General features: G+C 41.1%; 1 protein-coding gene across 6 annotated transcripts in view; it reads left to right on the top strand.

Annotated features, from left to right (window-relative positions):
• LOC143289011 (axin-1-like) overlaps window positions 1–19,488 on the top strand; it is a 36,217-nt gene extending 16,729 nt beyond the window's left edge. For all 6 annotated transcript variants that reach the window (XM_076597795.1, XM_076597804.1, XM_076597786.1 and 3 more), the window contains exons 2-11: window positions 18–1,056; window positions 2,885–3,031; window positions 6,845–6,950; window positions 7,525–7,671; window positions 9,256–9,926; window positions 10,330–10,467; window positions 10,876–11,094; window positions 11,492–11,620; window positions 11,922–12,089; window positions 12,546–19,488. In XM_076597795.1, the coding sequence (XP_076453910.1) occupies window positions 92–1,056; window positions 2,885–3,031; window positions 6,845–6,950; window positions 7,525–7,671; window positions 9,256–9,926; window positions 10,330–10,467; window positions 10,876–11,094; window positions 11,492–11,620; window positions 11,922–12,089; window positions 12,546–12,672 (2,817 nt within the window). In that variant the 5' untranslated portion in view covers window positions 18–91 and the 3' untranslated portion in view covers window positions 12,673–19,488. The remainder of the gene's footprint in view (window positions 1–17; window positions 1,057–2,884; window positions 3,032–6,844; window positions 6,951–7,524; window positions 7,672–9,255; window positions 9,927–10,329; window positions 10,468–10,875; window positions 11,095–11,491; window positions 11,621–11,921; window positions 12,090–12,545) is intronic.
• Window positions 19,489–26,615: the final 7,127 nt, after the last annotated feature.

The following is a 26,615-nucleotide window of genomic DNA, read 5'->3' as shown; positions in this document are numbered from 1 at the left end:
CATCTTTGATGTTACAGGTCAGGATGCATCCCCGATGACAGCAATGACTCAGTAGCGATGAGGAGACAATGGCAGAGTTGCAGCCCAGACAATGACATCCAAGGTTTTCGAGTTTCTCAATGATTCGGGAGGAAACAACTTTACAGAAACTTCAACCCGTCCACCTGTGATAGGGGAGGAAAATGAGCTCCAGTCCAATGGGGGTATGTCCACCCGCAGTAGTGGATCACACCGAAGCAATAAATCTCATTCTTCATCGAAAAGTGCGACGTCCAACAAAGAAGTGACTCACTCCCCTGCTGCCACACCTCGCAAATCCAACCTGGAGAAAGGGGACGTTGCTAACATCCTTCAGACCCCAGGTTTTGATGGTGAGGATGTGGAGGCACCTCTCGGATTTGAGCCCGAGGGGAGTGCCGCCAACTCGCCTCCCTATTCAGAAAACAGCACACCTCCACATCTGAAGTGGGCTGAAAACTTAACTCATCTTTTAACTGATAGTGAAGGTGTTGCATTATTCAAGGAATTTCTGGAGTTAGAACAAGGTGGGTCTGATGAACTGCAGTTCTGGTTTGCCTGCCAAGGTCTCAAAAGGAAGGCAGATAGTGATTCTGGGGATGTGTCAAATATTGTTAAAGTGATTTTTAAAACCTACATTCGTTTTGATAAAGTGAAGTGCATCTCCAAGGATACAAAGAAGGAGATAGTTGACCGACTCAATCAGAAATCAAAAGTTGACCCATGTGTCTTCGATGAAGCTCAGACGGAGGTGGAAACGCATCTTCGAGATGTATCTTACCCAGCGTTCCTCAACTCTGACCTGTATGTGCAATATGTTAACAATTACGCAGATTCTCCAAAATCAAGTCATTCTAGTGGGTCAAACTCTGCCAGACCTATTTCTCAGACTGGATTACTACCTGTGCTTCATGAAGACAAAGAACTTGGTGCTGAGGAGTTTATGTCTGGTGTTGGAGTACCTCTTTCTTCCAACAAAACTCCAAGTGGACGGCGTAGTGACTTACACTCTTCAAAACGCACAGAAACTGTTACAGGGTAAGTACTTGTTGCTCGATCTGTTTGGTTGGTTGTTTTTGATTGAGCAATTTTAAGGTGCAAAAGACATGCAGATTTAAAGATCTCATGTATGAAGTTTTCAGGATGAAAAAAAAAAGAAAGAAAAAAAAAAGAGAAAATAGTTGTTACTTCTCTTTCACATTGATTGAAACACATGAATCAGATTCAGAATGCATTCAGTTCTACTACATTAGCATTAGGAGTGCATACCCTCCCCCACCTCTCCAACATGCACACACACACGCACGCACACACACACGCACGCACGCACGCACAGACACACACACACGCACGCACGCACGCACAGACACACACACACACACGCACACATGGACACACACACACACACACACACACACACACACACACACACACACACACACACCCCGCACACACAGGGTCATGCAGGTGCAGTACATACCCACAGACAATATGGAAACTGTATACTTGGTAGATACACAGTTGCATGCACTCGCATACAGTATAAATGTATAACATTACATTTTCTCAAATAAGATGTGTACTGTATTCTACTACAGTACTACTGCTAGAGATATTGTTTAGGTCTCCACTTCATTATGTTCATGGGGGAAAACTAAGGCTTGTTCTCTGATTAAGCGGTACAGTGAGTACTATAGATATGGTAGTAGTAGTGTTTTATACTCAAAATGGTTGTGTCTTAGAAGGTTAGATATTTTGAATCAGAGCAGGCATTCATCTTTAATGATATGACTTGTGCAGTGTCTCCCATGAATGGTGGCCTTATGCTAGGCTGAGCGTGGTGGTAGGGTGGGTAGGGGTAGGGTCAGGGGATTTGAGAATGCAAGCAACAGTGGGTTTATTAGCAGCTGTTTCAGAACAAAAGCAAGTATTTTATTGTTGATACAGATATAGTATAATATTGATAAAAAGGAGTCTGATTACAGGTAGATTTATGATGGTACTTTGTCAAAAAGAAAAAAAAAGTTGTCCATTAAGTTAATAGTGTGACTGTCAGTAATATTGACACTGGTAGTGGTAGCGACATATTCTGGTTCTTCCTCAATTTTTAACAGTTCATATACTTTTTTTGTATTGTCAGATATCAGATACTTTGTTCTCTTTTGCTGACCCTATTGTGTGCCTCCAGTCTGTCTGTGTGCTAGGTTTATTTTGTATTGCAAACAGAAAATACGAAAATATAGACTGATTTTAGATCAGTGAAAAACTTAGACTATAAGAAGAAAGAAATTGTGTTTTTCTGTAGAGCTTAGTTAAATTGTATTTAAAAACAGAATACCTTGTGTTGGCATGGGTAGCAATGCATGGTTCACTTACAGTTTTTTGTGCCTTTGTAGTTTGTTTATAAATGTGGTGTCAGCCTCGAGTATCACAGAAGTAACAATGATTCTGAATGCAAAAACATTTTCAGCATATGAAACTTGAAAAGAAAAAAGACAAAAAAACAAACAAACAAACAAAAAAACCAACAACAAAAAAAACACAAAAAACCCCAAACTAACAAACAACAAAACAAAAATCTCACTGGCCAAAATTTTGCATTACTTATCACTGTGTAGCACTTAGACTGTTGGATAATTATTAGTGAGCTCTCAATAACATTGAAATGGATCTTAAAATTAAAAGCAAGTGAATAAAAAACATGTTTTATGGTATCAGAATAAAAATAAAGAACCAGTTTAAAACAGGAGATACCAGGCTTTTTGTTTTATTAAACATTTATCAAACCTACATCAAACAGCTGGAAACCAGTGGTATTAACCCAATTATTATGTCATGTTAATAATTATGTGTTCATTGTTTGCAGATTCTACCCCTTTAACTCCAGAGGCCCATCCTCCTATCCGGCCCATGTTTCCTATGCACCAGTGTCTGCTCAGGACAGTGAGCTGCAAAGTTTATCCAGTGATGCACTCACTGATGACACTGTGTCCCTCACTGACACAAGTAGTGTGTAAGTATTCTTTACAAGTTTGTTAATCAAGTGTCTGGATTAGAGCTGGGTATTACTATTAGACTTAGTGCTTTTTTATTTTCTTGATTTTTTAAACTTGGTGTGTGAAAGCATGATGAGACTGCGTTATTAGCGTTATTGCCACCATACAGATGAGTGTGGCAGGTGGTGTGTGTGTAGAATGTTTTTTATTCAGCTCTGTTAGTATGTTTTTTAGTTATAGTTAAAACTTTTTTTTCATGTTTTAAAAACAAGAACATGCTTTTGTTTATGTCGGCTTAACCATGATGAAAAAGTGTCTGCTGTTTTATAAGACAGAACAATATGTTCAAATAAAACATCCTGTTGACAGATTGACATGATACTTAGTCAAAAAAAGAAGAAGAAAAAAAAAGTACAGTCTGGTAATGGTGTCAAATGTCTACTGTTTCATAGGATAAGATACGCCCAGAGAAAATTCCCTCTTGAGATAGTATCAGTTTCTATCACTGTCAGGGTTTCCATTGCTGTGAGTTGAAATTTCTGAGTGACAGTGAGAGAAGAAAGGAAAACTTTTCTCTGAGAGCAGATCTTATTCTTTCCGTATCTTTCCTGAGAGAGAGCATGTAGAAGATGAGGGAGAGGAGTCGGAAAAAAAATCTGGAGGCAGAGGGAAGAACAGTAAAAATCGATGACATTTTTAAGAATGTTTTTGTAGTTGTCCTTATTTCCATCTTTTTTTCTTTTTCATCTTTGTGTACCTTTACCTTTTATGTTTCTTTTTGGATTAGAAGTTCCTCTAGAAGACCCTTTAGATGTTCTACATTTGAACTGGTGAGTTCAAAGGGAAGAAAGGAAAACTTTTCAACAAGAGCAGATCTTACTCTTTTCTGTTCTGCTCTTTTTTGTGAAATAGCTTTGGAGTAAAAGATTGGTGGTGGGGTGCGTGCAGGGAAACCTTGAGTTTTAAACTTTTTTGGGGGGGAAGAAAAGTTTTGTTGTGGAGAAGACAAAAGTCATAAATAAGTTCAGCCATAACAGGAATACAAAACAGAAGAGGGGAAAACATCTGCCTTTTGCCACACACGCTTTAGAAGGGTTGGGGGTAAAAGGTGTACATAAGTATATGTATATATATATATGTGTGTGTGTGTGTGTGTGTGTATGCGCGCACACGTTTGTGCGTGTACTTACATGCATACATATTACCACAAGAATCAGAGCACGTGTTAATTCTTGTTACGGTTTTGCAAGAACTTCTCTATTGGAGGCAGTAGCAGTGGTGGTGGTTTGGTGTAGCGTATGTGTGTGCGCGCGCGCGTGTTTGTGTGTGTGCATCCTCCGTCGTTGCAAAGGTTTAGTCGTGGAGCTAGCTGTCATTGTGGCAGCTGTAAAAAGGGCCAAGCGTGTAGTGGAAGGCCATTATGAGGCGGCCGTCTCTCTGATCGGGCCGCCTTTGAAGCGCGCAGGGGCTGATCAGAGCTCGGCACATCAAAGGGCCCCCACTACCGCCATGAAGCAGTTTGTGCAGCCTTCATAGAAAACGTCAAGCACTTACAGTTGGTGCCGCTTTTTATCTAATGACTGACGGTCGCCTTTGATCTGCCGGGCTCGAGCGTTTGCTTGCTTTCCCCCCACGGCCCGCTCTCGGTGCCTGGTGTGTGTGTGTGTATGTGTGTGTGTGTGTGTGTGCGTGCCAGAGACTAGGACGGCAGAGGGAGAGAGAGGGAGAGAGAGAGAGAGAGAGAGTCTGGAGAATGAATGGGTGGGTTGGTAGGGGTGGTGGTGAGAAAGAGCTCTCTCCCTGTCTGTGGCCGGTGTGTGCTGCTGCCAGGCCTGGTGGCAGAGCTTGGGTAGGCCCAGCAGTTGGGAAGGCTTCCAACCCAGAATCTCTCTTTGATGGCAGAGTTCGTGCCATTTGAAGCTTTCACATGCTTCGTGGGGAACAGGTCTCTGTCGGACTCTTTTGTATCTGAGTGACTGAGGAATGGTGTGTGTGGGTGGGGGAAGAAGGGGATAGGAGAGGGAGGAAGGCTTTGCTTTTCTGTACTATTAAGTTATCTGGAAATCTCGGCTGTGTATACGGGTTCTGACTCCACCAGTTTTATGGTGTGTAGCAGATTTTATTTGAGGAAAACACTTCCCTTTTCCCACTCTTATAGTTGCCCCAGGACATGGTGTGTTGTCCTGGGGTGAATTTTTTTTTTCAATGTTAGCATTGTGGACTACACCTGACATTGTGTCAGTGTCTTATCAACTTGAACTTGGCTCAAAAGTGTGAGCAAGGAAATTCCATTCAAAGGAACTTTACTCGCATGACAGTAAATGAGCAATACAATAGTTCGTGTCATATGAGAGTTCCACCTCCCCTGCACCCTGTCTCACATTTCCGACTCCCATTCAGAATCGGGATGGTGCTAGCATTGGTACATGTATGTATGTATGTTTATGCATGTGTGTGCTCAGCTTATAGAGTGATCTTTGTAATACATATGCAACCACCCTGATCCAGGTTGTGTGTGTATGTGTGTTTTGTTGTGTGTGCACATACACCCATGGCTGAATTGTTTTTTGTCGTTGATATCCACCATAATTCGTTATTACAAAAACCTGCAGTGCAATGATGTATGCCATTTGTTTTTTGTCATGGAAACAATTGTGCATGCATACATGTAACCACACACACACACACACACACACACACACACACACACACACACACACACACACACACCACATCTGGTGAGAGAATGATCCCTAGAGAAATGCACTCGTATGTGCCATATCATGATATTGAGAACAGCTTGAAAACTTGTTGAAGGTGCAGTGAAAAATAGCTCGGGTCTTACATCCACTCCAGTCTTCATTTTACTTAAGTCACACTCAAGTGATAGGTTATTATATGAACAAAATACAAGAATGTTTTGAAAAGTCCTGGTCAGTGATCCAGGTAAAGGCCACAAGATTAACCAACAATGGAGAGAGGAAAAATGCTTGGATTTCGAAGCATAAGGTGTTTTGCATGCATCCAGCCTACGATAAATTTGTGGTTAGAACACTGGTGTTCAGAGATTTCTACCTTAGTTTGTGGGCTTTAATTCCCAAGTTTATGTCTGTCTTATTGTCTGTCAAGTTCACTTGTTTCAAACTTTGAATGGAGTTTAACAGAAAATTACAAGTGACTTTCTAAATTCTACTCCTACTTTTAGGCAATCACATGTCAGTACATGCTGGGTATATAATATATATCCCCATGTACTCCATGGAAAACGCATCAAATGTCACAGATTATATGATCCCACCATTGTTTATATATTTGATCTTTTGCACAGACATATAATATATATATCTATCCATATAGATAAGTTACTACTTTGGATATGAAGGGGTTAAGACACAAGCATGTCTGCACATGTTGATCTGAGAGATTTGAAAAATTTCAATCCTTAATTAAGCCACCAGGATTCCTCAGATTTGACCTGTGGAACTAATAGATCTGGAGTACAGAAGCACAACATTCTAACCAATCAGCTGAGCTCCTGTCAAGGTCAGGATCACTTTCAAGGCCACAGCATGGTGTTATTCAAAATATTTTTCATTCAAAGGGGAATCCCCAGTTTGCAGTGCCCTTTCCTTCCTACCCCCCCCCCCCCCCATCCCCCACTCCCTTTCCTCCCCGCCCCCTACCCCCCTTCTTAGATCTGTTTTGTAAGTGTAAAAAATTACTGTTGGATTTGTTGAAAAACATGTATTTCATGTCATGAACTACTTGGAAGCAATGCCTCACTTTTTAGAATTAAAATTTTGTTTTTGAAAGTATGGCATTTGTTTCAGGGATGGCAACATGACACACAACCGGAAGCGGATTAGAAAGGCAATGAAAACCAATGCCCTCCAGAACAGGGAATACCGAACGGGTCTTAACACGCAAATCATTCCTGTATGTTGATTGCCAGTTGTTCATTACTGTTTTTTTGTTGAGAGTAATTTTGGAAGGCTCCATTACCTGTGTACGTGTATGGCTGTTGTAAGTGTGCATGACATGCATACATGTACATGTGCCTATCACAGTGTGTGTGTTTGAATGTGTGAATATGATAATTTTTAATTATATATTTAAGCCTCTTTAGGTTTATGATTTTTGTATGAACTGTTGAACAGAACTATTTAGATTTTAATGTCGGAATTAAACCCTGCAGTGCTGTCACTAGTATTGATATAACATTCTGTTAAGATGAAGCATGGATGACCCTACAGTTCACATAATTTTAGCTCGATTCATAAACTTACAACAGCCTTTGGGAAATAAACCTCTGTGTGTGTCTGTGTCTGTGTCTGTGTCTCTTTTTGGGTGTGAAAAGAGGAAGGTGAATGTGACAGTGCTACGTAACTTCAGTCTTTGGGAAAGGAAAGTGTGTATTTTGTGTATTTTGCTGTTAATTTGATTGTTTTAAATTAATCAGTCATTGTGAAATTTTTAAAACGGCGTGCTCCTCCCTCTATTTCTACCACAGCGAACTGAGCGTGCCCCCAAGGACCGCAATGTTGCAGAGACGGACCCTGCGAGGTTTGCTCAGTTGCTAATGGAGAAGCTGAACAAAGAGGTAGAAGAGAGAGAGGCAGTGGCTAAAGTCCAGGAGAAGCTGAGGATCCTGAATCAGGTCATCATCTTAACTTTTGTTGTTCACTGTTAAGTTTGGAACTAAGTGTAAAGGTTGTGCTGTGTGATATTCTGGTATGTTTTGCATTGAGTTGTATTGCTCTGGTGTACTATGTTGTGTGGCAGAAATGAAGTGCAGTGTGTATAAAATTGAGGGTTGTTGGGGTGGTGGGGATGGGGGTGGGGGAAGGATCCACTGTTGTCTGTACTAAATACAACAGTGCACCATTTCGTTTTGTAGTGCACCATTTCATTTTCTTGTTAATGGCATTACCTGTGTGTGTGTGTGTGTGTGTGTGTGTGTGTGTGTGTGTGTGTGTGTGTGAGAGAGAGAGGTGGAGGAGGGGAGGGTGGCTTTCGGGGAGTAACATGAGTGGGGGGGATTGAAAAAGCTCTTTTTTCAAAAACAAAGAAAGCAATACAGTGTTAAACTGTTTGTTTTGGGTTTGTGTTATTTTAGTTGGTTCTGGTTAAGTTAACTTGTAAAGCCAAACGGATCTTTTCAAAGAGGGTATTCTATCATATTTGCAGCTTTAGGATATTTGTGTGTTGTTTGTTGTTGGCTTGTGTTTGTGTGCTTTGTTATTTGTTGCTTCTGATCTTTAAATGTTTTCCATTCCATCCCATATGTGTTTCTCCTTTTCATCTTTCTTTGTCTGGTTGGCTCTTTTGTGTGTGTGTGCATAGGCAAATGATTCTATTTTGTTTCCTTTAAACCTCGTTTTTATTGTCTCTGACTCACAGATGTAGCATACAACATATCTTTTGAGAGTTTTTTTTCTTTCTTTTTCTCATCTCTGTGTTGATCAGACATAGAACAATGATGCTCTATCAGAGAATGACACTTTGCCTTGAAATCTGACATAAATTGTAATTTAACAAGGCGCTTTGATGATGAGATCTTTTGATGTACTGGAAAGTTGATATTTGTTTGAAGTGGGGTTCCATGGCTCAGATCAAAGGGAAATAATCTCATTGCCAGCAGCACAAAACTTGTGTTTCTTGCTGTTCATTGAAAATGAAATAATGATGCTTTATTCATTTGGCTTGTTTTCTGATGTTTCTTTTTTTCATTTGTTTGAGTTTTTTGTTTTTGTTTTTGAACAAGCACTTGAAGCAGTAATTGCTTGAAATACTTTATGATTCATTAGCTGATGAAGGTACACTCACATGCAATGTAAGCGTGCGCGCGCACACACACACACACACACAGACGCACACACGTGCTCTCTCTCTCTCTCTCTCGCTCTCTCTGTGCTTCATGACAGTTACGGTTTTATTTTGAACCATAGTCTTTTTCTGTTTCTCTCACACTCATACTGTTTGATCTTGAAAAGATAGTTGTCCTTTGTTGAAACATTCAAGCTATGAATTTCATTATGGTTTTAGAATTAATTCATTTATTTAGTGATATAATTAACAATTGTTTGTGTTGCAAACAACTAATGTATAATTAACAAATTCTGTTTCATGTTTGTGTTGCATTTAACTTAGAGTGAGAGCTAAAGAAGGTGATACTTAAAAAAGAAAAGAAACAGAGATATGCTCAGTGTGTTGACATTGAGTTGTTTGCTTTTGTGGTCAGGGTGAAATGGCAGAGGAAGAAGTGGCCAACAAGTCTTTCGCCAAGAACACCACAGCTGCCTTCATTCCCCTCATGTCCCAGTCGGGCCTGGAAGAGGAGAACGCTGAGAGCATCCTGGACCACCACTGCTCCCGCATCTGGTCCAGCTCTCAGCACACGCCCAGTCGTTCCCCAGGGCGCCAGTCCCCACTCACCAAGTCCCCCGACCGGATTGCCACGCCGCGGCCTAAGACCAAGCAGGTTCAGCTGTCAGCCAGTGTGGCAGCGGAGGCTGCAGCCGCGTCCACCATGGCCAACATCAGCTTCCCTCGCTCGCACCATCGTAGCAAGAAGGACCCGTCCCTGTCCAAGTCCTACGACAGCGGTATGGGTGAGGACAAGGGGATGGTGATGAGAGGGGAGACCCATCGGCATATCCACCACCACCACCACCATCACCATTCGCGTGACATCGGCAACAAGCAGCGGCTGGAGATCGAGGCGCAGCAAGGGACTGTGTTCTGGCGTGAACCATCTGGGTTTGAGCACAGCCGTGGAAGGACTAGTACCAAAAAGTGTGTGGTGCGCAAAAGCTCAGACGCGAGCAGTAACATTGACAGTGGGATCAGCATGGTGTATGAAACGGATTCATCGCATGTTGTGCCTAACTGGAACAATCCTTCCAGTGAAAAGTACGTGATCTGTTTATTTTGGTGAGGTTAAGGGTGGTTGAAATTAGAAAAAGGGGTATGTGGCTGTGTTGTTTCAAGCTAAATTTGTATAGTATGTCGAGTTATAAAAAAGCAAAGAAAATAAAGCAAAGAGATTGTGTGTGTGTGTGTGTGTAATAGTGATCGAATACATCTTTACAGCTTTATATTTGAAGTTGATTAATTAGATTCGTATATCCAGTAGGCCTTTAGAGCTCCATATTTGAGGATCCAGAATTAGGTTGGTATACTCTTATGTCTTTGGTTTCAGTCTATATTATACTGAGTGTTGAAAGTTGCTGCAGAGATGTAGACACACTATGTAACCCTGCCAACTGTTGCTGAAGTGCTAGAGTGATGGAACAAGTTGTTGCCATGGTTTCAGGGTCATGAAGTGGATGATGCAGAGTGAGACCATCACGGGCGACACAGGGTCAGGCTCTGTGGACACCGACCGAAGCTCCTCTACCAAGCGCTCCCACCGTCATGCCTCTGCTTCTACCTCACAAACACACAAACAGAGGTGGGTGGTCTTTTATTCTGTGTGAGAGCAGATGACCTGTTGCATCATCTCAAGTTATGAGTTTTTGAAGATTTTTAATAAGATTTGTGTTCTGAATTGTTTTGAGGCAGATTATTTGGATGATAGGTTGTGACTCATGTCAAGGAATCAGTTCACTTACCTTGGAGTAATACAAATTACTTTTGCTCAAAACTTCTTTTTCTTTTTTAATTTCTTATTTTATTATTATTTTTTAAGATTGGTTATTGCCTCTATTGCCTGTCTAAACATGAATGCAACTACTTATTGTCAAGCAAAAGGGTGAAGTATTTAACAGTGAGAGTTGAAATCCCAAGGGCTAAAAAACACAGTTTCTGTGCTGAAATCATAACATTGTTTTTCATTTTCCTTTTTCATTTGTTTTTTCAGCTCCAAGAGCAAAACGGGTAACCATATGTCTAGTCGGTCAGCTTCCATGGAGCGCAGTGGCCTGCTGTCATGGGGCATGACCGGTGGCACCTTGCCGAGCCAGCCCTTTGCCCAGGACTCCAACATGCCCCTGCCCACCCCGCCCAACCCTACCACTCAGCTGGAGGAAGCCAAACGGCGCCTGGAGGAGTCGCGCGCTTCAGGACCGGTCAAATCCAAGTACGTGGTGGTTTTGTTGTGTGAGGAGTGTGTCAGTGTTTGTGTGATGGTGAGGTCGCGTTGAAGGGTGGTTTGGCACTTCTGCAAAGATCATTATTGGTGAAATCTGGTATTCACTGGAAAAAAGTAGTTCATGCTTTCAGACTGTGATGGAGACAATATTCAAACATTGTCTGTGTCTGTATTTGACTTGTCTGCTGGTGGATGGTTTCTTTGTTGGGGCATAAAAACAGGAATATATCTAGATACATATGAGTCTCTCTCTCTCTTTCTCTCTTTTAGACACACACACACACACACACACACACACACACATTTGGTCCTTGTCATGTCATCTGAACTGTTACTGAAAGAAATCCAGACAGCTGTCACCACTGACCAAATGCTCCTGTTTCAGGTCTTTCGCTGGAGTGCCTTCAAAAGAAAAAGTTCGTATTGTGCCTGGTGCGGGCATGCTTCCTCCATCGCATATGCCTTCTGTGCGCACGGTGCCTAGTGATCTGGACTCTTCTGCTGTTGCACCTGAGTAAGTTCAGCTTTTATGTTTCACAGAGCTCTGCTTTTCTTGTTTTTTTTCCCCCTTCACACTTGGGTTAAAGCTCATGTGTTTGCGTATGTTTTGAGAAGATGGTGGTCAAAGAAAAGGAGTAGATGAGCAGAGAGAAAGTGGGAGTTGGGGAGGAGGGGAGTTCTCTGCTGTCCCCTGTCTTTTGTGAAGTAGGTGTAAATACAAACACACACGCACATACATGCATTCCTTGATGATTTCTCACGCATACACGGGCATATGTATATATACATGTATGAGGATATTTCTATTTTTGCAGTAACCCCCAAAGACCTTCACGACCATCGGGTGGCAGTTCGCAGGGTGACAGCGTGGTGGTGGGGATGTACTATGAGCAGGAGCCCATTCCTTACCGCTTCACTCTGCCTGGCCGCAGCATCACGCTGGAACAGATCAGGCATCTCAACACCAAGAGGGGGAATTTCAAGTCAGTCTACAGCAGCACCTCTGTGTTTCTGTTGCTTTCTCTTCTTTTTATTTTTGTTGTTGTTATTGCTTGTAATGATCCCTGTGTGAGTGTGTGTGTGCTTGTGTATGTGTGTGTGTGTGTGTTCTCTGACACCCAAATTATCCTAGCACTCATGTTCAGAGGTTACAATGTATTTTCTTGTCTCCTCTTTTACCACACTCCAAATGACAATTGCAAGTGAAAACAAGTGTGGTTTGGGGTGTGATTGGGGAATAAAGTCTGTTGAAATAATGCTTAAACATTCGAGATTAGTGCAGGATATTGATATTTTGTAAGAAGAGCTGTTCACTGTCCAGAACGCTTGAAGGAAAGTACTGAAAGAAGCGTCAGTTTGTTGAATTTGTGATAAGAATTTAACATGTGCATCCGATCATGCAAATTTTTATTGATATATTTTGTTGCGTTGTGTTGCAGGTATTTCTTCAAGCGGGACAGTGATGAGTTTGGCGAGGGTGCTGTGTTCGAAGAGATCAAGGATGACAATGTAGTGGTGCCAATGTGGGATGGAAAGATTGTTGCTCGCCTGCAGAAAGTGGATTGAACGTAACATGCATTTAGAATTGTGAAAATAATTGAGTTTTAGCAGCGTGCTGTAGAACCCCCCACCCCCCCACGCCCACAAACCCTCCCCCCACCCCTCCTGTGTTGCTCGGGTGGCTGTGGGGGTATGAAAGAACACACAAAATAAGTCAAGGTCAACACAGTGCCTGGGATGCTTCGATTAGGAGCCAAGTCTGTTCCTATCAGGAGCTGCAGTACCATCTGGTGCATGCCATCATTCATCAGCAGAAGGCGCTGGCCGGAGACAGCCCGCAGGCATCACAGCACTTCCTTGTGCAAGGAAGAGTTCCTCCATGCGCCGTGGAGACATCACAGCTCCTCTACAGGGAAAGAGGATTTTCTTTCCATGCTGCTATAGCTAAGTGGAAGCTGGTTTTCGATCCTCAAACTTCCTCCAGGCCGTGGGAGATCTTCCTGGAAGCCAGGGTCAGGCCCTTTGAGTACCGCCAGGGCTATTTGTTCAGAGGCAGCCAGCAATGTGGCTGCTTGGAAGTGGATGCTGGCATCTGAAGGGGAGGTTTCAACATCTTGTGCTGTATTCAGTCCTGAATCAAAACCAATCACTGCCGTCATCTTTTTTTCCCTTTTTTTTCTTCCTTAACCACTTGAAAATGCTGTACTAAAGACAAAGGTGGTTTGTGAATTGATATGAAAAGGAGTGCATGTGTCAAGAAGAATGTGTGGTGTGTGTGAGTGAGTGTGCGCGCGTGCTTGCCTTATGTGTTTCCACATGGAACTATATGAGTACGAGAGTGTTTATACTCTCTGGTACATGACGGACAAGACATCTATTGAATAGGGCATACCTAAGCTCTGAAGTCTGTAGAGACAACAGACTTCTGCCTTGTATGCTGCTATTGTTGCTGATTGTGGCCCATTGTTCATGCATTAGCCACTGACAGTGCTAATAACCATGGTTGTTGCCCTTTGAGAATTTATGCGTTGTGTCATCACACTCTTCCCTCCTCTCTGAAAACAAGAAAGCAAACCGACTTTTTTTTTTTTTTTTTGTTCTATCGGTCTGTGTTTGTTAACTTGAAACTCCCTATAGTGGAATTGCTGATATATGTTCATAATACAATGTACTTTATGTAGAGAGAAGATCGATATTTCATCTACTTGCACGTTGCGGTGATAAGCTTTAAAACTTAAAAATTGGTCAATTGCAGCTGATCATCTGAACAGTACTAAATGTAAAATGCTTGTTAATGAATATTCATCTATGAAAATGTTTGTCCAGTGTTATTTTATTATTCTTTTAATTTATTTATACAATGTTTTATTGTTCTCGCTCTTTGATAAATTTTCTTGTAAAAACAGTGTGAGTGCATGTTGTGGTTAGCATATCAGTGTGCAGGAATTTGTTAGAATAAATGTTTATTTTTTAACATTTGTTTGGTTGTGGGGAAGGGAGCTGATATATAAATGAAAGTAATTTGTAGAGAAAATATGCAGTTGCATGCCTTTGTGCAATTGTATGCATGTAATCATATTTACACAGGCATATGCATGGCAGTTTTGATGGCAAAAGTGATGAATAGGTGTTTCCCAACTGTCAGTTAGGTTGAGTAACCTAAATTATCATTTTCCTATGATTTGTTTTCCAGTAGTATGAAGGTCACTGACCATGTATTTGAATCTTCAGTATCAGTTACAAAAAGTTAATACTCAATGTATGGAGAAAATAAAATTCACAATCTGTGGATTGACCAGTCAACAGTTAGAAGTGAATTGTGTGATTAATTAGGAAAAAAAAAAGCTCCCCTAGTTCTAAACAATTTATCCATTGTGGAATCAGATGTGTCATGTCTACTTGTACATTTTTAATGTGTGCCTGTCTACCTGAGCATTTAGAATGGGTCTAAATTAATGTGCGTGTGCATGTGTGACTATTGAATGCAGTGCTGGTAAATTCTACCAAATAAATGGGAAAAAATCAGAATTTAAAACAAGATTGGTCTGGAAAAGGCTTATTTTTGAAGGTAGCTAAAGGATGGTTGTATTTTGACTTATTGTAAAATGTTTGGTTATTAAGAAAACTGAAAAGTGGAACAGGGTTCACAAAGAATGAATTCTCTGCAAAGTTAGTTTCATATACTCTTAAATCAGGTGGGGTAGATTGGTATGAGGTTTCAAGTAGACTGAGATTTGATTTTCAGGAACCATTTTTAATATCGTTTCAGAGGGAAGCTAAATCTCATCAGACATGAAATTCTTTTTTAAGTTTTTATATCATGGAAAAGACTTTGAAGCTTACTTTAATGGCTAGAAGTGTTGTTGGGAGAATCAGTTTTAATGTCTCTGTTGTTCCTTCGCAGAGGAAATTTGTTGTCATTTTGATTTGGTTCTTGTACATTGATCTGTAGAAACACCGTCTAAAATTTTTTTACCACAGTCTTTGCTTCATCAGACAAATAGAAGCTCCCACTTTCTCTGACAACAAGCTTTAAAATGGCATGGCAGCTGCAGGCTCCCCTTGCTACATTGGAAACCGTTTGATTATTGTCAATTAAACTTGGGATTCATTTAAAGGACAAGTTAATCTTTTATCAATTTATGACAAACTTAACCTGATAACGATTAAGCGTTTAAGTCTTTTGGCAAAGTTAAGTGGTTAGGGAAAAAAACTTGTTTTCAGGTGAGCAGTGTTTTTATTTTGTTTTCTTTTTTCATTATTAAAAAAAAAGTTTTTATTGAATTGTTTGGTATATTATATCTTATTAAAAGAGATGAAAGAGAAGAAGAAACATAGGATTTAGGGGAAGTGAATTTTAATCTGCTGCTAATCTGTTTACCTTGTTTTTTGTTGTTGCTTTTTAAATTAGAATTTATATTAATATTATGATTTCTTTTTAGTTTGCCTGCAGTGACAAGACCTAAATTTTGCTTTCCGAGGAATCTTTCAGACAATTGGCTGTACATATTGTTCAAACATCTCTGGATTGACTCAGGGCAAGCTGAATGACAAGTCTATTATATAATAGACTTTTTTTTTTACCCCCTCTGTTTTGGTCATTTACTAAGTAAAAGCCCAGAATATAACAGTATAGTCCACAGGGTTTCCATATTTTTGTGAACTAATCATGGCTGGTTTGAGAAAGCACTCTTTCTCACCACCAAAGTGAGGTGAATGGTAAATGATTTATTAATATAAATATATATAAATAATATATATTATAGTCCATAGGTTTTTAATGTTGATTATTTGAGTGTAATTTTTGTTTGAGAACTGTCCAAACGAGAGATCCTCCCACATTGATTAATAAAACATGCATGTCTCTGTCTACCTCATTGCAAGGGCTAAGAACACAGGTTTTAAATTTCTTGAATGAATGGTCTGTTGGTATCGTACTGAACATGTTGGAAGTCTCAGAAATCATGGAAAATGCCATTGGAATTAAAGAAACAGTTGATTGTCATTGGTGCTGGGCATATTGACTGAGCAGGTTTCAATTTCTTGAACAGGTTCTGTTTGTGTGTTCTTTTTGTTGAGTTGGGTAGTATTATATGAGATTTCATGGAAGTAGTTTTATGCTCACTGGCATTTGATGTGTTGTGTCTTTCTGGTAATGTGTTTGCTGTATGGATTGCTTATGAGAAATTACACAGGTATGTTAATTGGTGACTGCAGTAATGCTTACCACACTTGCGGGACTGGAAAACTATCTCAGACTGGGAAAGCTCTTTGAAGTTTACTGCAGTCGATGCTTTGAGTGTCAACATTGTGGAGAAGGGTCCATTTACTGACTGGAAGAGCTTAATGGCTTGTCACACTTGCTTTCATTTTTTTCACATTTAGTGCGTGAATTCATGCTGCGAGATCTGCTCATATAATTTTCATGAAAAAACATGTTCTGAACAAAGAAGGGCTTGGTAAGACCTGAGCAGTCTGAAATGTATGTGTTAAAACATGCTTGCATTTGTATGCAGTCTTCCACATAACTCATCAGGACACTGCCACACAACTCACAAGGATATATGACTGCACACTGTCCCACAGAGAGGAAAGAATAAAAAAAAAAAAAAAGAACCTGCTCTACTCTAACAATTGGGTGAAATAGACATACTCGTAATACCTGCTATCATCTTTGTTGTAGAAACTGGAAAGAGTGTTTCTGAATTTTTTTTTTTTTTTTTTTTAATAATTTTTTTTTTTTATTATTTGCCAGTGTTGGGATTTATTATGAAAAAGAAAATTGAATTTATTATTATTATTATTTTATTTATTTTATTATTTTATTTTATTATTGAGCTTGAAGATAGTGAGACCAAAAAAGTAGTAGCAGTTAATGTTTAGAACTGTTGAAAATGAGTACAGATCACAATGGTTTAGATGTGTTTTTTTTCTACAATTAAGTAGATATGAGTGAAAGACATGAAGGAAGGTAATGCATGGGAGAAAATGTACAGCAGAAATGAGAACCATCATTCAAGGAGAAGGTAGAAATCTGGAAGTGTATGATTGGCTGGCAAATGTGAAGACATGCTTGTTGCTGTTGTCCTGATTTTTATTGACGTTATTCCTAAAAATATACTTTCAGGGTAGGAATACATGCATATGGTACTCACAGGTCATGCACATGGCCAAAACCCTCTTGTGAAAATTACATTGACATGTTTTCATTTAGTGAATGAAGTAATTATCTACTGGCCAGCTGGCTACAGTTTCAATAATAGCAATGACACTGTGAGATTAGCATACTCTACCATGCTATGGTTTTGATGTTACAGTATTTTATTACTCTCACTTTGTCAGCTTGGGAAGCTCACTCAGGCTGTGCAGGAACAGTTGGGGTCACATGCTGAGTTGTGAGTGAAATCAGCATCCTAGGGGTATGTGTTGCTTCCATTTGTTTTGATTGAGAGTAAAGAAATTTGTCAAAAAGGTGTTGGGAGGGAGGAGCGCAAAATTTAATTAGTTGACTATCATGAAAAACAAACAGAAACAAGATGTGATCGTTGATAGCTTGCTTTCACATCCCGTCCCCTCATTTAGAATATTCTTGCCTTTCTTTCCTGCCAAGGGATGAACTATCATTGTGCAGGCCCTCCCCAGCCCCCCTTATTTTTTCTAACCATGAGGGGATTTTAAAAATATAACTTTTAACCTTTTTTCTTATAACATTTCCTTTCCCCTTTATTTTTAAGAAATAAGCATAGTTTGATCGACATCTATTGAGAAAGTGATGACACAAAAGTTTTGGCTGCGTATTTCAGTAATCTAGTTTTTGATTCTGCAGATTTACCCCCCCATCTTTTAAGTTCCAGTTTGTATTAAGTGTGGAAGGTCCACAAACTAACGAAAATACTAAAGGTCAGTAATGGGGAAAAGATGATGGTTGGTGACTGAAATCGGATGGTGGTTGTGCTGATATTACATAACTTCTGAAAATGAGTGCACATCTGTTGGTTCTCATTCAGTTCAAACTGTTCTAAATTTTGTAAAATACCTATTACATTTATTTACTTTTATTTTCTACACATTACACATATATTTGTTACGCCATGTGTGATATGGAGAGTACTTTTTTGCAGATGTTGTGAAAGCGAAGCTGCCGTTTTGGTCTGAGCTGTTGTGAAAGAAAAAGTTCAAGGTTCATGAGAAGTACAATTGTGAGAGGAATATGTGCAGGTTTGTGTGTTCCATGAAAGAAAACCAGTCTGTGTTTGACTTTGTGTGCTTGCATATGTTGTGAAGCTGTTCACATCAGTACTTTAATGCCCATCAAATGAAAACATGGGGAAAGATGGATGCATCCATACCCTCTGTCGTGTACCTCAGAGGTTCATTTGTGGGTCCTCTTTTTTTTGTTTTGCCTGCGTAGTGATACATGACAGATGCAATACCTACCCAGTGACACTAATGAGGAAACTACTGAAAGACAAAACAAGATTGTCCCAAACAGGGATCCCTATGTTCATAAAAGATTTTTAACTTCTAAGTCACTGTAGCATTTGTCATTTAGTGGTTTCATCCTCTTTGCTGCTGTCTGGTTTTGACAAAGAAAGGCAAAATTTTGATAGAAATGAAAAATAAGGAAATCATGCCAGAAGAATGAAATAATATCCAAAACCAAAAATGTAATGAATTTGGAAAGGATCCATTTATTTCTGCTCATTTCCAAATTTTTGTTTAAAGTATTTCATATGAGATAATGGTTGCTTGTTGTCTGTGAATATTAGATGAAACGGGCTTTGTAGTGAAGAGAAAACCTTTTTTTCTCCTCGCACAAGCATGAGTGATGATTTTGACTGTAAAGTCTCATTTAAAAGCTGCTGTTATATTTATAACAGGAGCTTTTAGCAAAGGACTCTGTTCTGATATTAACGCCCAGTTCTTGTCAGTTTGCCATATTTTGTGCAACCATACACCAAATTTCCTAGACTGGGTAGCTGCTTGGAGAAGCAGAGGGTACCAGGGGCAAGGTAGGCTGTTTGATGTGTAAAGTGAATGGTGCTATGATGTTTTTTTGTGCAGTTCTGTTCAGTGAGTTAGAAAATGATGAAATACATTTTGATGCTGTATTTGTAGACACTACACAGTTCTGTGCTTCAGATCATGCTGGTATGGTTGTGAGGGCATGGCTGGTCTTGTTCCTTGTTGGAAACAGAGATGCAGTCTGCCCTTCTGCTCTAGCTGTTTATATATAAATTAAGTGACGTCCAGCTGATTTGGGAGGGTCAAGAAAGAGAGTGAGTGAGTGAGGGAGAGAGAGATGAAAAACAAAAAAGAAGAAAAAAAAAAGAAAATACAAATAATTTGAAAATAAAACTCACTAGTCAGTTATGATGAAGAGAGTATGTGTGATGTTGATTCTCTGTGTGTGTGTGTGTCTGTGCACTTGCTTGTGTGTGTTTGGTGGAGATGCATTTTTGGTGTATGGGTGTGTCAGCACATGGGAATGACGACTGGAAATGATGGTTCAGCTGTCAAATGATTGGCGCATCAGACTTGAGTTTCATGTACTGGGGTTAATGAGAACCATTTGGTTAAACAGTCAGCTAGTGTTTTTACTTTCACAGACACACATGCTTATCTTGTAGTTGTGCAAGTGCAGGCAATCAAATGTAATCTGGCAATCAAAAGTAAGTGTATTCAAGATCCAACAGTATGTTACTATATATTTTTGGCATTCAGCAGATCAAGAAAACACAAAAACACAACATCTAGTACCTACCATTCTTTAAAGCAAACCCACAAACCAGGTCTTCATCTGGAGCCTACAGATCAGAGAAGGTGACAGGATGTCCCCAAAAATTCAGACATTGTTAGTGGTAGACTAATTATGGAGAGATCCAGGCAGGTAACTAAAGACTCTTGTGAAACACTGATCGAATCCACTGGAGTAGATGGGCACAATAACTGAGTGGTTAAAGCGTTGGACTGTCAATCTGAAGGTCCCAGGTTTGAATATCGGTGACAGCACCTGGTGGGCGAAGGGTGGAGATTTTTCTGATCTCCCAGGTCAACTTATGTCCAGGCCTGCTAGTGCCAGAACCCCCTTCATGTGTACATGCAAGCAGAAGATAAAAACACATGTTAAATATCCTGTAATCCATGTCAGCGTTCAGTGGGTTATGGAAACCAAGAACATACCCAGCATGCACACCCCCAAAAACAGTATGGCTGCCTATGTGGTGGAGTAAAAAAGGTTGTGCATGTAAAAGCCCACTTGTGTACATACGAGTGAATGTGGGAGTTGCAACCCATGTACGAAGAAGAAGAAGCAGAAGAATCCACTGGAGTGCTTTGACTGGTTCATCAGTCATGTGGTTCAGCACAAGAGGACCTAAATTATTGATTTGTAGCTGGCCCTTAGTCATTGCCAGGATATCTGACATAAGCTAACATTCAGCTGCAATACAGATGTCTTGCAGTGATTCCATCAAACAATTGTAGGATTTAAAATTCTTAATTGTTCTTTTATTTTTCCATTTTTACAGCAGTTGTCTCTGTTCCTTTACCTTGTTGATAATTCTTACAGTTCCTATTGGTCAAGCACAGCTAGGACTTTTTAGATTGGTAAGGATAGATCTGTTAAGAACAGGAATTGGTAGTCACTGGCAATCCTGTTACAACTACAACAGGAATTGTTTCAGCGGAAATATATCATTTGCACCAGGTATGTTATTTTTGTTCACATATTTCCACAACCAGGCCCCAAGCTTCCTCACACCGGCCACCTCCCTGTTATTGTAGAAAATGCACAGACAGACCCGTGTTCAGTTACTGTCTTCAGGGCTGCAACTCTAATGTTAGCTTTTATGTATTTGACAACTTTTACCCTGCCTTGTAGGCAACCAAACTCCATTTTTTGGTGGTGTGCATGCTGGGTATGTTGTGTTTCCAAACGCCATGCTGACATGGATTACAGCATATCTTGCAAACACATTTGACGCACACACACACACACACAGATATATTCCTTTATGGTAGTTGTGTCTGACTGAGACCATCAGGATAGCAGAGGAGGCAACTGCTATCCCAATTTGCTGTGCTTGAATTTGATGAAAGTGAAGAATGTATTGCCCAAGTTGCATCCCCACTCTCTTGGCATTGTGGGTTTTATGACAGTTTGCTTTGAGATGGTTCCAAAAGCCGAAACAGCCCCCAAGGCTGCAGCACTGAGAGCCAGTGCAATCTTGCCTCCAGGTTTGAGAGTCATAACCCTTCACAAAAGATAAACCTGTAAATGTTTTCCCTTTTAACTCTTTCCATACGAACGGCGAAAGAGACGACGTTAACAGCGTTTCACCCCAATTACCATCATCAAAATATTGCAAGCGGAAGGCTCTTATACTGAAGAGGTGAATGTTGACAAAGAATACCACAATTCTGACGATGGAAGCTAAAGGTTGGGTCATTCAGACACCCACTGGACATCCGAGGGGTCTGTGTAGAGGAGAAGAGAGGACAGGCCGTACTGAGTTAACTGGAGAAACCATGGATCATACAGCTCTCACTTTGCTGTTGGCCCAGTTGAAACTTCTGTCACTCAGCAATGAGCTACACACACACACACACACACACACACATACCACACACTGTGACGACAGCTTCCAGACAGAGGTATAAAGAGGGGGAACAAACAATATATTCATACATACATACATACATACACTCGTCTGATCTCCACCATTAACCCACAAGGCCCGCCATGATCGGGATTCAAATCCAGGACTCTCAGACTGAGTACAACGCTTTGAAGTCATTTTAAGTAGAAAGAGGAAGATGTTTGCTGATTCTCTTGTTCAACAAACCAGATTAGTTTCTTTTTTCCGATGATAAGCCATCAACAGTATCCAGTAGTTTTTTGTGTGTGTTTTTTTTAAATCTATTTTTATTTTATTTTTAAATTCTTATTTTTTACAGCTTAAGATTCTCAAGGAAGTGTCACTGCTATGGGACGAATCCATACACGCAACACCACATCAAGACCCGTGACCACGTGTGGATACAAATGGTCGAAGGGAGGTTACTCCTGTCTCGATGCATTTTACAAGTAATCTCCCTTGGTGAATCGACGGATGCATGCAGTGAATTGGGTGTCTGCACGTACCGATGTCTTCACCTACACATAAATTTTCATCTGAAACCAGCTAAAAGAAAAGGAGAAATGTAACCGTTTTAAGGCTAAATTATTTGATACTGCAACTCTTAACATGACAATGACTTCATTCCTATAAACTCATCTGGTGTTTGAGTCAGGGGGAAACACTGGAACATGACAGTTATTAGCCACGGTGTGTCACTGACACAGGAAAAGCGAAAATATTAAAAAAACAAAACAAAACAAAAACAGACAAACAAAAAAACAAAAAACAAAACAACAACAACAACAACAAAAAACAACAACAACAAACAAATAAAAACCAGAAGCAATTTTAGGTCCGATATGCAGAACTGCAATGAAATCAGCACTACAAATTTAGAATTAGATTTGGTATGGAAAATAACAACAACAACAACCTAATGATAATAACGATGATGATCAAAATGATGACAATAATATGAAAGCATGATACTGATAAATCAGACCTTAACAAGTATGAGTCGAAAAAGTGAACAAGTGAGTGAAACTACGTGAGAGCGGCAACAGTGATCAGAAACAGTTGCAAATAGTTGGACAATAAGCTGGTAACGATGATTTGGCTATCTGCGTCAAACTAGTTTTGCTTTTACAAGTCTTTGATATACAGGACATTGAATCCGGTCAAGAAACTGAAGCAGAATAAAAGAAGAAGAAGAAGAAGAAGAAACACCCTGAAGGGAGTGGTTGTGAGATTCAGCGTGGCTCAATGCCTTCGGTGTTAACCAAAGACCCTATATAGGCCACATAATATATAGGTCTATGTATGTATAAAAGGGTAGGCCAATGTGTGTTGACATCTATGAGCAAAACAGGAACTGGATTGGGTTGAATGAAGAGAGTCGGAACTGACAGAACACACACACACACACACACACACACACACATATATATATATATATATCTTGGTCAGACCCAAGATTTTAAAAACTTTTAATATTTCTTCGCATAACATTGTGTTTGTTTTTCTTGTCGTGTTATGCTCAAGTTGTTTATTGAGAGACATTTTCCTTTTTGCAAAAAAAAAAAAAAAAAAAGTCCCTGTCAAGCAATTGGTAATTTCTCCTTGCTTGAGTAGTGGTTTCTCTCTGATTCGCGGTCAAGAGCGGGTAGCAGGCTCGATGAGCACTCCCAAGTGCGAAGTGACAGTTGTCGCTTGCTGTGCAAATCAACCTGTTTTTTGGAGGTACTTAGGACCAACATGCCTAATGAGAACTTTTTAACCACCACCCACCCCAAACACAAAAACAGTTTTAAAGGTTAAAAAATTAATCAAGACTGCGTTTGGGTGTGTTCGCCATTCCATTATGAAAAATACAAACACATCTGGGACTGGATTTAATATTCCTTATATATTGGTGTTATCCATGGCCAGAAACACAAATCAAAAACTTGATTGAACGCGGATCTGAGGAGAGACGTGAGGCTGGAGTTGGCTTTGCAGTGAAGACAACCCTCGTTGGCAAGCTGGCTGGCCCCCCGAAAGGAGTGAACGATCGCCTGATGACGATGAAACTCTCTTTATGCAACGGGAAGAAGTTTACCACCATTGTCAGTGCCTACGCGCCCACCCGGATGAGATCAAGGACAAGTTCTATGAGGACCTGAACGCTGTCATCACCACTGTTCCCAACGCAGACAAGCTCATCATTCTTGGTGACTTTAACGCGAGAGTTGGCTGTGACAGCACCTCCTGGGAAGGCGTGATTGGGAAGCATGGGGTTGGTAACTGTAACAGCAATGGTCAACTACTTCTCCAGACATGTGCCGAGCACCACCTTCTTATCACAAACACTGTCTTCTGCCTCCCTACCCGTAACAGGACGTCATGGATGCATCCTCGCTCTGGGCATTGGCATCTCATCGACTTTGTCATCGTCAGGAAGAGGGACAGGTCGGACGTACGAGTCACGAGGGCCATGTGCGGCGCTGAGTGCTGGACAGACCACCACCTTATTGTCTCCAAACTCAACCTCCGCATCCAGCCCAAGAGACGGCCTCAGGGCATGAAAGCACCCAAACGCCTGAATGTCAACAAGCTGGAGCTAGGCAACATCAAGCAGAGCTTTGCTGACACCCTGGAGGAACACCTCGAGTACACCGTGCTGGACAACCAGAATGTGGAGGCAGCATGGGGCGCACTGCATGAGACGGTGTACAACACTGCCATGGAGTGCCTGGGGCCTTCTGCCAGGAAGCACAAAGACTGGTTTGATGAGAACTGCACTGAGATCAAGCAGCTGCTGGAAGACAAACGCCAAGCCTACAAAGCCCATATTGAAGATCTCAAGTCACAGTCAAAGAAAGACATACTGAAGAGCGTACGCAGCACCATCCAGCTGAAGCTGCGGCAGATGCAGGATTCCATTCCTGGTTGAGCAACAAGGCTGATGAGATCCAGGGCTTTGCAGACAGGAACGACATGAAGAACTTCTGTAACGGCCTGAAAGAAGTCTACGGTCCCACCACCTCCGGATCTGCTCCACTCCTCAGTGCTGATGGTTCTACCCTAATCACTGACAAGGACGGGATCCTTGAGAGATGGGCTGAACACTTTGACAGCGTACTGAGCCGCCCTTTCACCATCAACGACTTCCTGTTTGCTGATGACTGCGCTCTCAACGCTGCCTCCTTAGCTGACATGCAACACAGCGCCGACAAGTTCTCTGCTGCCTGTGACAACTTTGGCTTCATGATCAGCACAAAGAAGACCGAGGTGATGCACCAGCCAGCTCCAGGAATGCCTTACGTTGAACCAAACATCTTCATCAACGGGCAGCGACTGAACGCGGTGGACAAGTTCATATACCTGAGCAGTACACTCTCTCGCACAGTTGTCATCAACGACGAGGTGAATGCCAGACTCGCCAAAGCCAGCGCTGCCTCCAGCAGACTCCATAAGAACGTTTGGAACAGGAGAGGCATCACCCTGGAGACGAAGCTCAAAGTATACAAGGTCATAGTTCTCACCACACTGCATTATGGATGTGAATCATGGACGGTCTACAAACGCCACGCCAAAAAGCTGAACCACTTCCACACCAACAGACTCAGAAGACTTCTCGGCATAAAGTGGCAAGAGAAGATCCCTGACACAGAGGTACTCACTCGTGCAAACTTGCCCAGCATCTACACCATCTTGATGCAGGCCCAGCAGCGCTGGGCAGGCCATGTAGATCGCATGCCAGACCACTGGCTCCCCAAGAAACTGCTGTACGGCGAACTCCAACGTGGCAAGCGCTCCCATGGAGGCCAAAAGAAGCGCTTCAAAGACACTCTAAAAGCTTCTCTGAAGGTCTTCAACATCAGCTACGACACATGGGAATCTGAATGCAATGGACAGACCAAAGTGGCGTTCAGCTGTCCACAAAGGCGCCAAATCCTGTGAGGCCAGCAGAATCGCTGCAGCAGAGCAACGCAGATAGGCCAGGAAAAGCAGTGCAATCAAATCCCCGACAGCCGCCACCATCCCCTGTTCACACTGCGTCAGAACCTTCCGGGCGCGGACTGGCCTGACCAGTCATCTGTGCACCCACAGAGCCCAACCCATCTACGCCCAGGATGACTAGATGGTCCTCGTCGATCCCGACGGACGAACCACATCCATGGCCAGAAGCACAAATCAAAAACTTGATTGATTCTTTGCTCTGTGTCGTAGTAGTGACAAAGTGAATCTGGTTGGGTAGAGGGGGTGGTGGAAGTGTTGGAAAACACGGCTCAAATAGTCCAAGAGAAGCAACTCCCCATATGCCATCTCCCTTAGTTCGAGGGAAGCGCGGCTAGCTAAGAAAACACATTTGTTTGTTTTATGATTTGATATACTTTAATGGTGTTATGTACAAGTGATGCACATATTCTCACACACAGATAGACGCTGCACACAGACCTCACACACACACACACACACACATGCTTACCCACATATCTTGCACCCACATACGCATAAACAAACGAGGATAATTAAACAAACAAACAAAAAAACCCGTTTATTGCTTGATTCAGAATGGCAAATCATGTTTAATCTCTTTCAAAACTCACAATTTTAAGATATGGATAAACAAAGAATGTTCAAAGAAAGAATGCTCAAGCATATATATATCTTCAGCTTGGAATGAGTGCTAGTTTGCCGTCAAGCTGATGGCTGTTTGTATATAGACTACTCAGTGAAAGGTAATATATTCATGCAGACTAAGCTTGACAAAACTCAGACTTCAAAATGCAAAGGTTTATAATATATTAACAACTATTACGCTATAAAAACTGTTCACAAAAACTAAAAAAAAGAAACCTATCATGAGGCCTACACGTTAAAAACAAAAAGAAAAAGCAACGA

This window comes from Babylonia areolata, chromosome 1, assembly GCF_041734735.1.
Source record: "Babylonia areolata isolate BAREFJ2019XMU chromosome 1, ASM4173473v1, whole genome shotgun sequence".
Classification (NCBI taxonomy): Eukaryota; Metazoa; Mollusca; class Gastropoda; order Neogastropoda; family Buccinidae; genus Babylonia; species Babylonia areolata.
The sequence above is the reverse complement of the archived record's forward strand: the minus strand, read 5'-3'. Positions and strand labels throughout refer to the sequence as shown.